General features: G+C 34.7%; 1 protein-coding gene across 1 annotated transcript; it reads left to right on the forward strand.

Annotated features, from left to right (window-relative positions):
• Window positions 1-770: 770 nt before the first annotated feature.
• On the forward strand, window positions 771-14,981 carry LOC126843535 (uncharacterized). Its single transcript, XM_050581119.1, has 8 exons — window positions 771-2,116; window positions 5,925-6,072; window positions 10,570-10,668; window positions 11,238-11,457; window positions 12,408-12,552; window positions 12,637-12,804; window positions 12,880-12,996; window positions 13,370-14,981. Exons 1-8 carry the CDS (start codon window positions 1,043-1,045, stop codon window positions 13,535-13,537), a joined length of 2,139 nt encoding a protein of 712 aa, XP_050437076.1. The 5' UTR covers window positions 771-1,042; the 3' UTR covers window positions 13,538-14,981.
• Window positions 14,982-15,447: the final 466 nt, after the last annotated feature.

Raw genomic sequence — 15,447 nt, forward strand, 5'->3', positions numbered from 1 at the left:
TGTAGGGCCCATCGACTCTACGGGTTACTTTACACTATGAATTTAGAGACCCTACGCGCCGAAAAAAATAAGTTGCACATGTAGGGCCTAAAGACCCTACGTGGCGTTATTGACATAATACACCGTAGGGTCCATAAACCCTACATGGCGTCATGATATTAGTTATTTTTTTTTTGCCTTGGCGCTTAACCTGTTAAAACAAATGGATAATAAATGACTTTAAAGTGAACATGCGCAAATTATTTCGAATATAAGCAAAGTTCGTGAGCCATGACCATCATAATATACGTTTTTCGGCGTTTTATAATAATATCGACAGCACTTCGTCGCGGTGACTAATTTTGCATAAAAATTCGAATGAGCCAGATTCGAGAATGTTTCGTTTACGAAGACTAATCAAATTCAAAATTATATATTTCGTTGTGTTATAAATCTACTTATAAATTAGTAATAATTTGCGGTTCGTTCAATTGGTTTTTGCGGTTCGTGCTTCACGGTAGTTGTTTTAGCGTCGCGATTACTGATGAATCCCCGGGATTTCGTTTTCTTTTCAAATATTTACTATACTCATTTAGAGCGTTCGTGAAACTTCTCCGGCCGAACAAATGCGCTCGTGCTAATTTGCATGAATTTACCTACGTGGTCGCCTAGGGACAAGCGAATTTTTTTTTTTCTTTAATTCCACTTATCAGCATGGACACTGACATTGCAACGGTTAACGTGGTTTTCTCCCACGAAGAGTCGTTAACCGGCTCGCCGTACACCAGCCGGCTCTTCGAACACCCAGTCTCCGGAGAGTCTCTCACCTGACCAGTTTCGCTTGTGTATTCACTCGTGCATGTCGTCGACCGCGTGCATACAAACCAAAACAGTGTAAAGTGTAAACAGTCACCGTGTACAAGTACTACTCGCGCGGTGTTTTTTATTTTTTTTATTTTAAGTTAACGCGACAGTTTAGTTGGTTCTATCGCTTTGTTTATCCATATTTGATTTTGTGTTGACCGCGATCGCGTGCGGCCCACTGCGTTGTTATGTGTAAAAAATGAACAGATACTACGAGGCGTACCCGAGAAGTGGAACCATGTTGACCCTGCCGCCGCCTCCTTTGGCCGACCCGTCGGCCACGTGGAACTCTTACAGTTCGGAACCGGTAAAAGCTCTGGGCAACCGCATCAAACCCGACAGGAACAGGCACGCGGTGAACGTGCAGAAAATGCAATGGCGCAACTCCAACTGGGTGGACGGATTCCCCGAGCTGGTCAGCTCCATGACCATTGCCGACGTGAGTCCTAGGTTCGCCGTGAAGCGCATACTGCTTCTGTACGAGAACGCGCAATACAGAGAGGCCGCCAATTTCATAAACCGCCTCAGTCACAACACGTTCACGTCCATTCTTAACCAGCTGCCCATCGACCTGTTCGTCGAAGCCATGCCGCACAGCCTATCCATACTAGAGGCGCTCTACGCCAAGGTATTCCTGTCGTCCGACTGCGGCGTCAAGGTGTTGAGGCCCGACCACGTGCTCATGCAGCTCGTCAAGTTGTTCACCAGCACCACGGGTGGCACCGAGAGATGGTTGGGCAGCACCAGAAAGCTGTTGAAAGTGATCGTCCTGTCCGAGCCCAAGTTGCGCAAAGCGTTGCAGGTGCGCCGCCGGTCGTTGGACAAGGCGGTCGAGGGTCTAGGGCAGCACGGGTTGGTAGGCACCAGCGACGAAACTTTGACCAACTTGCACGACGCGCTCAAAGTCGAGTTCCAAAAACTGGTGGACACGTACAAAGCGGCTTTGCTCAAGCTCGAGGAGCTCAGTCTGTCCGGTAAACGGGACGGGGTTAGCAAGGGTCCGGCGCCCGTGCAGGCCTCGCACCAGAGGCAGTTGTCGCTCCGGCAAACCGACATCCAGGAACGGTTGATCAAAAATAAAACGTTGCTGAATGTCGTGGAGCCCGTTTTAGAAAACAAGTCGATGGCGATACTCTTGACCATACTTAAACGGCGCGTCGAGTACGACAAGGACGCGTTGTTCCAGTTCACCCAGCTCAAAAAAGAACTCAAAGTCGATTCGGAGCCCGTCCTCGCACCTCTGTTGATGAGATACTCGCACGCTTGCGAACAAGTGAGTTCAGTCGCGTTGTACAGATCATCGTGTGTAATTATAGATCATATCAAGTCGTATGTGGGTTAGGCTAGTCGGAAAATTCGGTTTCGCAGTCGTCACGAATCGTTCAAACGGTAAGATACATATAATAGTATCGACCGTACATAGATACTAGTGTCGAACGCGGGTGGAAATGTGGTGTCACCGAATGTGTATCTATGCGATTCACAGAAGTGTCGTACACGAGATCAATGACCGTGTGGACAAGTCCATCGCTGCCGCTGTCGAAGCGTTATTATCAAGAAAACTAGCTGCACACACATACACACACACACACACACACACGCGCATCCGCTTTTCTCACATATTCATCTTTTCCATTATGCTCATTCTATAACGCTAACGCGGTGTGTGAACGAACTGACATCCGTGGTATAATTTTTGTATACGGTAACTGTAAAATAAGGCATTATGAGCACGCAATAAGCGTAATACTCCGAGGGCACCGTGTAATTTCTGCCATTTTGTAGTTGGCTTAAGAATATTGGAAGTACATTATGCATGTATACCTACACGGTGTACGAAGTTGCCTAGACGTAACCGTCTTGTACGCCATACAGTATTAATATAGTTTTTAATAGTAACGTAATTGCATCATAATACGAATGAGTGTTTTTCATAATTGTAATAATATAATAGTATTCGACTTCATTAGCATTTTCTTTTCTATAGATCAAATATTACGCAAATCGGCCAACATATCGTTAGTTAACTTTTCATCCAATGTTGTAACATATAAACAACACTCTCAATGTCATACTTATTTAATACTCTCAATGTGCGTTATGCCTACTTGTTTAAAATTCGTTTTCTCCAAGGCGTTCCGTTTATACTCGTAGAACAATACCGTCAATTATCAAAATGCGGTTATTCAAACGTATAAAAGAATGGAAAAAAAAAGATACAAATAGATAATTGTTTTTCTTTATACCTAGTGTGTTAAATATTTTTAATTTTATCACACTGTTGTTTCGTCTCTTTAATAACGTCAACAAACTTTTTCGATTTAATTTTTCTTACTTTCTGGACTATTTCGATTCCTAGACTTCAAGTCTAAAGAATCTCAGCCTAATCTTTCATTTTCTCCCTTATACCAACGTCACTTCTAAGCAACCTCTTGTGAAACGCTCTATTTTCTATTTCTGCGACGAAATTTCTCCTTAACCTAGTAAATTTCTCATATAATTTTCAATACCACTGAACATAATATCTGTCCTCAAATGTATACTAACCTGATATTTTCTATCACAAATTTTACTAGCATAGAGTACGCGTACTACAACTTTAAATGGTCAGGTGAGGTTATAATACAAATTGTCGTGTTAATCAAGTCGGATGTCTAAAGAACTATGTTTTCAGTTTTTACTTTTCTTAAGTATAAACTAACACAAGAACAATTTTTAATTTTTAATAGAAATTAAAAATTCGACGTACTGCCAGTATAACAATTTGTGGAAAAGGATAAATGTCAATAAGTTTAGAAGCTACATATTAAATAAATAGAGTTATCTTAAAAAAAACTAAGTCGTATAGTGTGCATGAGTGAGTGTTTTTATACTTGAAAAACTGTGGGGTTAGGTGATTAATATTTTTGTTCTCTAGGGACATTATGTTAACGATAAACGGAATCAACTCATCAATTGTTTTAAATCGTTCGCCGAATTACATTCTTACCCGCGTCAATGACCTTACTGTTTAGAATAATATGTAAATTTTTTGCCCATTTTTTAAAATCATAATTATAGATGTGTTAAATAAATATAAGTACGTTTATGAATTATTTATTTTATTCATGGTTCGAAAATATATTGAGCTAAAAATTATTTGTTTTACTTGTCCATTCAAAATAATATTATGTTGAGGTATATATTTACAGTACCTACAAATGATACATATTCTTAGACAACAATTTATCATTTTAATGTAATTCATAATAAGCTTAATAAATCAAATATAATAATACCGTTATGTATAATCGAGGCCTGTAACGTACCTATTACCTACTAATGGTTTAACATGTGTTTTTTAATGGGACGTAGACAGCAGGACATTAATAATAAGTTTCAAAGATGAATGATGATTTTAGTTATACTCGTGTCAAAAAGTTAACAAGTAACACCCCGTCGATTTTAAACCTAATATTAACTAATTAATGTCTAAAACTTTAGCTAACATTTGATATCCAATTTAAACAAAGTTTATCAGAAAATTGCTTTGTTTTTAATTGTAAATTTATCGATTTGTTAATATTAGTTTACACTTTTTGTGATATAAAAATACATAAATGTGGACACTAATCATTAACTGCATTCATATTACGTTTTTCATATTATGTATGTTACAATAATAAAGTAATTAAAATGCCTTAACAGTAAAGCACAAATATTAACTATAAATAACGAACAAAACCACTGTTAAACTAATTTCAGTTACCATTCGTAATTAAATTTTTCACTACAAAATTAATTTTTTTATGAATGTTCGAAGTTGAAATATTTTTCATAAGTAAGTGATGATTTTAAATTAATAAATATCTTTTACAAGTGTCATTTTTTGTTTGTTTTACAAGATACATATATTTATAATAAAAACATAGGTGTAATATTAGAGTTCTCATTAGATACTATTTTAACCGTAGTCGCAAGATAGTTTTATACATAGTATATTTGTTCAGATAAAATAGCCTAAATAAACAAATATTTTAAAAGAAAATGTTTAAAGGCACATTTCAAATACTTGTACTTATAACCTTTTGATTTAATGCGTCATAAAATCATTAATAAAATTATGTTTTGATTTTATTTTCTAACCATTTTATAGAAAATACAATTTTGTTTAAATTTTAAACATCGAAAGTACTTGAAATCGGTTTTGGTTTAATGGACTTCGTGAAGACAACACGTATTGACATTGAATCCATTAACCCGTTGGTACACTAAACGATACACGACATTTAAACGGGTTAATGAGGTGTTGTTCTGAATCATAAACCATACGTTTATTGACTTTCTAACCAGTACCTATATGTTGCTTACCCCGTAATGGCGAAGTACACTTTTTTTTTTATTACATTAATTTCACACATGTTTTTTACGAGTTTTTAATGCGTCCAACCGCCAAAGTACTTAGCCGATACACAATTTTTGTTTTATCGAGGTTATCCGAGCAGCGAAATTATAGGAAAATAAATAATCCTGTTATTTTAATGTCTAATCAACACAATTAATAGCCGGTTTAGGTGCAAGTGTGCAACTCATGATGTTCGATCACATGTATCAATTGATTTGTCTAATAATTAGACACTAATTGGCCGTCAAAAAATACTATAATATTGCTAATTACACAGTGCCCACTACCTAAGATTGGTTGGTTTACTTTTTCGCTTGTAAAGCATTTGGCGGTGACCGCAGTCGTGGATTGAATTCGGATTTTCCCTATTACCGATACATATAATTATTAAGGCGAAACAGTACATATCGATGTGAAAGTATCACTTCGACTAGCAAAACAAATAAATGTTGGTTGTGAGAATATGATTCTCGGGCGAACTGAAATCATGATCCCGAGATATTCGAGATAACTTTGAAGTACAAATTACCAATATTATAACTAATCATTAAGCATATTATTTTCTATTTTTTTTTTTTTTATCATGATATCGTCCGAAACTATTTCCGTTGAACGAGTAAGGATTTAGGAAATTTGAGCGAACCCCACCCAGACAATCTACATTAACCCGTCGGTAATTGTTTTTTTTTTTTTTTAGGTTTTAGAGCTAATGAAAGAAGTAGCTGAAGACGAAGACTCAAGTGATATATCTGGATACCATTCTGACTCTGACAGTGCCATAATGATGTCAGGAAATTCACCCTATGTCACCAAACGAGCGAGACACAATTTTATATCGCGTTCGGGTAAATCATATTTTTGTTTACTTTATTATTATAATATACTTTCACAATAAAATCGATAGCGTTGACCCAGAGCTAAAAAGGTAATTATTTTACAACGATGAAGTTTTTAATTTTTTTTTTGTTCGCTGATCAAGTATCCTACGTCAAATACGCTTTAACGGGTCAGATATAAAAAAGTATACTTTTAGTAAAAGTCTTTTACCCTATCAAAATCGAAAAAACTCCTTAAAAAATGAACAGATTTAACTTAATCCCATGAAAACTTAAATTTGAAAAGTATTTATAAACAATATTTTTAAAGATTTATTAGCCGTGCCTTCAGGAGAAATAATGTGAGATACGGTTGTGCTACAAAAAAAAAAAAAAAATGGTGGGTTTTTATAAACTACGTCAGGCCAAAAACAAAAATATGCCATAATTTTTTCTCACCGCTACTACCACATCCTGAATCTCCTCGAAATGGATCAATTTTTAAATAGCTCACTAAATTACCATCGCGATCCCATTTAGTAAACTGTGTATTAGTTAAAATTTCGGAATAACAGACAAATATAATTGTATGCGTTATATTGACCAAATAGGTAGGTAAATCATTTATAAACTATTTTAAATCTATATAACTTATAATTTTTAAGTAATAGAAGACCAAAATATTTGATATTTTGTTCTGGTTAATAAACTGATTTATTATATCATTCATATTTCATTATTTCCCATGATATTTCGTTTCGCGTAGGCGTTATATTATGTTGTATTCAATATCGATTTGTTACTTGAATGTGTTTCTAGCTATGCATTCTATATAAAATATATAGTATATATATTCTATTCAATCTCTATATTATGACTCTATGAATGATTATATTATTGTATGAAAATCGAGAATGGAGGAATGTATAATGCTTTCGACGAATTAATTATTGACATGGGCTGTTTTAATTTGTAATACACATAAGATTATAAGGTAGTTAATGGTAAATGTGTGTAGAAAGTTTAACATGCGGGTTTACATTAATTCGAATTCCATCGTCTTTATAACTGAGTGTGTTGTAATTATTTTGTTCGCACGGAATAGTATATACTGCACGGTTTTATGACATTAAAAATAACCATTTCTATTTTATCGTTTTCATGAGAACATAATTTTTTTTTTAGGGAAACCGTTTCCCGTTTTGACTTTAGAGGCGAACAAAGGTTTTGAACTGGCCAATTATTATTATCATCGTTAGCACAAATTATATATTTATAAAAACGTATTATATAGGTGAGACTATTAGCTGTTATGAGTTATATATATATATATATATTTTTGACAGAATATATTGGTCGATACATGTGTTTTTGGAATGGCCGACCAAGTGAATAATTGTGTAGATCAATTAACTATAGCTGGAAATAACAATGCGATTCGCTACGGTTTATTAAATATTTACAAAACCAATATCGGTATTCGATGTAGGTATCTATTTGCCGTTGGACGCATGAAATTGCTTAACTGAACGCATTATTATGGTAATATGTGGGTTTTCGTTACACGTATAGGTAATGTAGGTATTAAATGCAATTTGGTCTAACGGAACAATATCGTGTCGGTGCTATAAATTAGGCAAATATATTATGCCCGATGCGGTGTAAGTGCGTTCGGCGTAAACAAGCAATATTTACCGCCGTTTGCCGGAGACGCGAGCCGAACCGAAAAACCGCATGCACGTTAGAGTAAAAAACAAACAAAAATGGTTTGCCCATTAGTGTATTTTTGAAGCCATGGGATCCACGAAAATAATATATCGTTTACAGAAGAGGTATGTGAGGGGACGGCAGTGTTGTCAAAAGCATCGGTTCTCGGTTTCACGTCGCGAATTAAATCGAAAAAAAATGTACGTATAAGAAAATACCGGAATGCGAGTTACACCCGGTCGGAGGTAAACATAATAAAAAAACCAACAGGCATAATAATGTTGTACAGCATAATATACGCCATACGAGACCGCTGCGGGCGAATAAATTGCATTGTGATATGCGTGTGCGAGAGGTCTGCCCACCACAGCCCCCCACGTGACACTTAAAGTGCATTCTGACCCATTTTGCCCGTGACCCTCGCATGATGATATCGCATCACACGACGGTACACGGCAAACACGGCGTAAACATCAAAACACAATCAGAACTACCGACTTTCCTTTTGTCCGAGGAAGTATCCTGCCTGTATAGCCGTTGTATTATAGTCATCCTTAATTTTTTTTTAAATAATAATTATTACAAATCTAGTAGCTCCACACGAGTCGGCCGTTCGCTACCATATTATCTATCGCAGAGAAATCGTCGGTTGCCCGCCGTGATGTGTACCTGCACGTGAGAACTTTTTTTTTTATATTCACATAAGAGAAGATACAAACAAACCGTGTATACCCTACGTGGTCAATAGTATATTATATATTTTTTTTGCGACGTGTTAACGCGAATTTACCGGTCGCCGATAAGTCTCCGCCAAAATACGCGCCTGCCGGTCGGCGCGATAATCATCATTAAATTCCGAAAGTCGTGCTCGCGCATTAACGCCCCTGTAAAACATACCCAGACGATAATAATTTCACATTACACATGTCTTCACGTACTTACCTATATAATACATACACATAGACACACTCACACACACCCAACTAGCATACTGTATACTTAGACTAGACAAGTATATTTAAACGGATCCGTCGATCGGCGGCACGTATCCACGGCACGGTAGTGTGATGAGCAAAAACGTTTCGTTAATGAAGATATGCTGAAATAAACGGAGAAAATTAAAATAATTATGTTCTACGGGATTTTAGTTAAAACTCTATTCAAAATAATGTATCGCTTTCGGCCGTCGCTGAATACACTGTTTGACAGCTTTGACTAGGTAGTGTAATCCCAACAAGAAACCCTTGGTTTGCTTGTTTAACCATAATACTGGCAACAACGGTTAATCTTAGGAATTCGTCAGTACTTTAAACAAGCACATAAAAAACATTGGCGCATCAATGAACCAAAATTGGAAACGAGAAAAAAAGCCATCCTAAATCACATGCAAAAAATCGTATCGATGTATTAACAATTTTATAATTGCAAAGTACACGTTATAAGTTATAACAACAGTATAATATAATTTAACTAAGTTCAGGTGAAAATGTCAACTGTTTAAGAACTGCTAATAAAAATTATATATTGAAAAACTAACGAACCATGATAAAGAAAAATGTTAGAGGTTAAAACAGAATGGGAATTGAAAAGATAAGATGGTTTCATATTATGCAAAAGAAGTCAGCCGTTACAACATTATGTCAATGAACTTGTTATAATAAAATGTGGTATGGTTATATGAACAAGTATGATTATGATTATAACTTTTAAAATAGCATCACAATATTTAACTGATAATTTAGCAATTTTCAGTAACTAATTTCTAGTTATGGTTAATAGTAAAAAAATTAAAAAAAAACCCCTTTTAGATATTTGACTTGTATTTTTGTACTTGTGTTATACTATGTTGTTTTCGCGAATAGCTATAGCCAGAGGAAACCTCTTTATGTAATGATTCGATTTTGAGATTATGGGACGAAATTCGTAAGTAGTTTTGGAGGCAATCCGTTTATAAATGTTCAGACTATTTGAACCCTAGACTTACATAGTAATATATTCCACTTTGATCTAAATGCATATCTACCCAACTTGAAAACAAATCGCCCGAGGAAAGCCCCATAGATTTAGACCCAGCTTAAGAGATCAAGCCTATCGTAATTCGTAATTACCAAAATTGTCCAGAAACGTATAGCACAACTGGAATTTAATGATTTTACATGTAACACCATAGCCAGTAACACGGGTACAAACTATTGTATTAAATAATACGAAAAATAAAGAAAATTGGGATTATCAAATAATGTGTTGTCATATATATTATACAATATACAACAGTAAACACTATACAGTACACCGTGTAATAGAACCCAAGCGATTTTGTGTCATTTGCTGTAGGTTGTCATAATGTATCGGTGTAGCCTGTGGGCATGTATCAACGATGTAAAACAACAAAAGTTGTGTAAACAAAAATTGCTGTTTTTCTTTTTTTGTTAATTCCGAGTGCAATTATTACAAGATAAAATGATTCCTAAAAATCAATATTGCCAGTCTTCGTATGAACTTTATAGGTTAAACTTTCATTTATATATCCGCATCGGAATTAAGTGTCAAAATGTGATATTTAAAAGTAGTTTCCCGTTAACGTTATACGCGTTAGTACGTTAACAACTAGTACGTTGCACCATACACCAACATACGGCGACCAAGTCGGTAATTTGATATTCCAAAAAATATTACAAACGACGGATTTTTTGACAGATTTATATATTTAAAAAAAAAAAACGTGAACCTTTTTAGCTCCGTTTTGAAGCTAAAACTCGGTTAACAAGCTGTATGTATGTTATACTAATCCTTAAACGCGTTTTTATTTATGTATTACAGTGAGATCGAGCAGCAACCATAGCACTCGGACCAGGTTGGTGTTAAGCACTGGGTCGAGTTCGGCAAGTCCACCGGATGGAGCGGAATCGTCCACGACGGGTTCGTATGCCATCCGGCAGTTTTTTTCTCTTATGTTAATTTGCGCTATTCTAGCAGCAGCAGCAGCAGCTGTCGCGCATTATTTATTTTATGGTCCGCTCGCACGCATCCGATCAAGCACAGAGAAAGTCGCACGCGGTACCCAAACCATCTGCAGTTATTACTATTATTATTATTGCAATTTGCATTGAGGAAGCGATCAGCAGCGAATGGGGCAACAATGATAGTACGTACAACGATTTGCGACACAGAAAAGCTGCCACAGAAAACACTAGCTGTTGGTGTATTTACATATAGTTAAACTAAACCGCTTTCCCCCCCTACGGCTGCACCGCCACGGCTGTAGGCGTCTGGGAGTGTGCTTAGGCTATGGTGGATATGGGATCAATAATAATTCTGGGTTGGACGGAAAAGTGGCTGAATAAAAATGTATCATAATATAGGAAGGCGGAGGATTGGATGGAATCAATGCGATGTGCGAACGAACCGTTGCTTATATTTTACATTTGTACACGGTTTTGTTTTTACGTTTGCCTTAAATTTGTATTGTGTGTTTTTTCATGGTTCAGCGGCGCCCAATTGGGAATGGTCGACCGAGAAATCGGTAAACACGTTGACCTGCTGTCACAAGTGTGAGCCACAAGCCACTTTGCAGATGCAAGCGGCCAACGACGGCCGCGAGTTGTTGGCTCTGCAAACCGAACTAGAGACTACCAAGGCCGAATTGGAAAGAACCAAAGCCAAACTAGAGTCTGCCACTAAAGTCGCTAAGCAGACGCAAGCTTCCAAGTACGTTCGACTAATAATAAACTAAACATATACATGCCGAGTTGCATAATTTGTTAGTTAATTAAGTTATATCTTATAAGTACGAAAAATGTCCCGTTCAAAGATGATTTATACTAGAGAAAATAGTAGAATATTATGTTATTCCCTTTACGAGACACATGCTCGCTATAATAATTTCATTATTACAAGTCATTTAAAAATATATTCTTTTACTCTGCCACTCGTTGCATTTAGTCGTTTTTTGCGTGACGGCGAAGAAATGCGCATTTTTTATTTGAATTATTAAAAGGTTTTATTTATTCAGTTAAAACAACTATCATCCCTTTTTTTCTAACATTACTCATCAATTATTTTTCGTGCTCGCAATCCTTTAATACTTGGACTTTTCAAAATTATACCATGTAATGCAATTACGAAGGTTCCGAAATATTTTGTTTTACGTTCATTCATCAAAGAGTTCTTAATGAAAGTTACTCAAGCGTCAGGGCCGAGTCTCACTATCGGGTAATTTAATTAATTATAAACGAATCCATTTTTAAAATAGCAATAAATATTATAATACGAATAAAGCGACTTTTTTTTATCTCGGTTCCAGAGTTTTTGTTATAGTTTATAAAAGAATAAAAAAAAAACATAAAATAATATGATTAAAAGTTAAAACGCTGTGTACACTAAATTTGTTATACTAATCTTGTTATGTACAAAATACATAAATTATTTGCATAAATAGTCAATTGAGTTTTAAGTTAATTACCATTGCCTGCAATCACTAATACTTTTACTGCGCTAATATCGTTATTTTCCATTATTTGTTTCACGAACAAAAATGTATGTTGACTTACTAGTTAATACTTACAACTCTGAATCACATACCTACTTAAATTGATAATAATAGTAGAAAAGTGTCACTTGTCAATACCGTTTAAATACCGTTGGTTAATTTTTTACAGGGAGTTAAGCGGAACGAGGTTGGTCAGATGTTACGGAAATTTGTATTCTCAGGCTCGCGTGGAAGCTCTGGAAAAGTTAGATTTACTACCTCAGCTCCTCGACGCCACAGAACTGAAATCGAAAATACTTTTTTCCGTCGTCGTCGTAAGTCAAACACCGCCTCTTGGTGTTTAATCATTTTATGGTTATACTACAGATTGCTAAATAACCTTAATTTCGCCTTCGCAGTTGGCCTTCAGGTCGACACAAGCCATGCTGAACCAAAAAAAAGAACAAGTGAAAAGACTGTTATTCTATCCAACTCCTTCGGGTCCTGCGCATGTTGAATTGGAGGCGTCTATATGCGCATACTTAAGAAGAACCGTCGACACGTTCGACTTGACCCAATGCATTGAGGTATGGAATTTCAAATCACATTATTATCATTATTATTTTTGAAACTTTTAGTAACCCTGTGCGATTCCCTAACAGGAAGTAAGTTCTCAGCTGTGGGCAACTCTGTACGATTACCCTTGTCTGAAGACTTGTTCGGGCCTCCATCAGTACATACGCGATTCCGTTCGTTTAGCCTGGGCGTTAGTAAATCAAGTAAGGCTTTTAACATAACAATAATATTATACCAGTAAACTAGTTTTTATTAAATAATTTCAGTCCAAAACTGTTTTTTTATTTTAATTGTGTGATATAACAAATTATACGATGATTACGCTGTTCGCACTAATAAACGCAATTGTTATATATGATGTTTCAAACGGGCGCCAAAATAAAACGAAACGTGCTTTTTATTTGAAAACGTTTTATTTTTTTATGTCGACAGTTGTTTTTTTTTTATCACCACGGATGATTTATGGGTTTCACGACTTAATTTGCCTACAATAAAAATAATTTTCATTTGTTTTCGAAAAATTAATTTATCCAATTTAACATGTTTCTTTGTTTGCATTTTTTCCCCTTCTTGTAGACACCCAGTTATGTTTTGGAGTACGAACAACGGGCGTTTAAACGGGACTTGCATGTGAGGTACCATGCTTCGAATTTGGAAAGCGATCAAGTCCGGACTTACTTGTGGCCTGCGCTACTCGAAGGACCCAACGGGCCGTGTGTACACAAAGCCGTGGTACTAACGTAGATGGTTATCAGCAACTGTTATCTTATTATATAATTATCTTAGTAACGTTTACCGGAATACTGCTGTAAAATATTCAGGAGTAGTCGTGCGTGGATGCAAAACTCATACCGATAAATAATGTTGTTGCGTGACAATAATAATGTGCTTTAATTATTATTTATATTGGTTTACTTGTCCGGATTGTACTTAGAACGGACTAATTTTTCGTGTAAACGCATAATATAATAATATGATGAATCCTCCTGTTTCTATTTCATATTTTTTAATACTAATACTTTATTATGCGTATGCGGGTAAGCGTGGCCGGAATTGAAAATGTTTATACTCAAAATTCAAATCATACTTTGATTATTTTGACGCAGAGATGTTACGAGACGTTTGAATACATATTATTATAAATTAGTGATCATTAATTTGTTTTGTAATATATTATTATTATTATCATTATAAACTACATTAATGTTTAAGAACAAAATATATTTAACAGAAATATTACGTTGTTATGTTTGTAGTATGTTGTATTATTATTGTTAGATAAGTGTACTTATCCGTGTACTATTTTTTAAAATGATATTGTATTGTTTATTAAAACAAAATTATATTTCCTACGTTTGTAATAGTTACACATAATATTAGTATACAAATGAAATGTAAAGTTAATTTTCTTGTACTTTATATTGTAATATTTATTTATAAGGATTAATTTATTCTTTCTAACTTAGAATTTTTTTTACTGTTTTACTTAAATTTAAGATTTAGTACTTAAGTAGTGCATAATATACCTATTACTCAAAAATGTTTGATTAGTATAAATTACGGGTTTCGCAGATATATGCAAAAAGAGATCATTTATATGTATTGTCTAACAACGTGTGCATTATACTTTCTACATATTATTACGAAGATAAACACGTAAGACATTATTTTTACTACTTTAGAGACATTTGAGATGGCAATATGCTTGTAATAAAAATCAATAAAGAATTAAATATTACACAAAAGTAAATCAAGACTCCGAAGTTTGGAGTTTGCGTTTTATCTTCTAAGTAAAACCCGTCTCGCGGGAAAAGGTACTTCACTTAATAATTTAGTTCGAATTACATTTGTTTGTTTAACTTGTTTGTAGTGTGTTTATTGCACGTATTAATATAAAATTAGTTAACCTTCTATCAGTTCAATTACTTCTATTAGATCAACCTTTGCGCGGTTTTCTTAAATTAAGAAAACTAAGAAATTAAATTAAAAATACTAAACTTAAATTAAGTGTGGCTTAGGTAAACTTTTCACGTTTGTCATACAAACTACATTATGTGGCTAAGGGTACATTTTTACCCCGCGCGACGGATAGAAGTTCATTTATATTATGTAAAATTCCCAAAAATGTTTAAAGCAAATTTATTATATTATGTGATTTACTTTCTTAAAAAAAAATCTACTCATAAGGAAAACTATAGTTTTATAATATAGAAAAATAACATGAAAATGTTATAATTATATTCGTATTTTTATGCAGTTTTCAGAGTAATATAAATATGAAATAAAATGCTCGGAATCTTAATAACAAGACGTTTGTTTTATTAAACACCACAACAACTATAATGGCATAATTATTGTAAAATTAAAGTTTTTAAATCATTTTTAAAATATTTAGTATCTAGATTACAAATCGAGAGATTTGACGAGTTGGGCGTTGTGACGTAGGCAGCCCCAATGACACGATTTCAAATACCGGCGTAAGAAGCTTAATATTATTATTGTTTGTTATTTGCCTATCTAAATAGCCGTGTACGTGTAACATAACTGTAATATTAGAGTATTGCTGAATATATATTCAACAATCAAAAGTTTACACTTTTGTAAATTGTGTTTTATACTAAATGCATTTTACAGTTGTAGTCTATATTTTGGCA

This window comes from Adelges cooleyi, unplaced genomic scaffold (genome assembly GCF_023614345.1).
Source record: "Adelges cooleyi isolate 19-005CV unplaced genomic scaffold, UGA_ACOO_1.1 ACOO_flye_CR_arks_rails_tigmint_CR_PRNA_574, whole genome shotgun sequence".
Classification (NCBI taxonomy): Eukaryota; Metazoa; Arthropoda; class Insecta; order Hemiptera; family Adelgidae; genus Adelges; species Adelges cooleyi.

Bases quoted from the DNA above. Each gene is read 5' to 3' on its own strand.
- LOC126843535 (XM_050581119.1), top strand. From the start codon at position 1,043: ATGAACAGATACTACGAGGCGTACCCGAGAAGTGGAACCATGTTGACC. The intron at 10,669-11,237 runs GTTCGTATGCCA...TTCATGGTTCAG, and splicing joins AGCGGAATCGTCCACGACGG to CGGCGCCCAATTGGGAATGG. The intron at 12,805-12,879 runs GTATGGAATTTC...ATTCCCTAACAG, and splicing joins ACTTGACCCAATGCATTGAG to GAAGTAAGTTCTCAGCTGTG.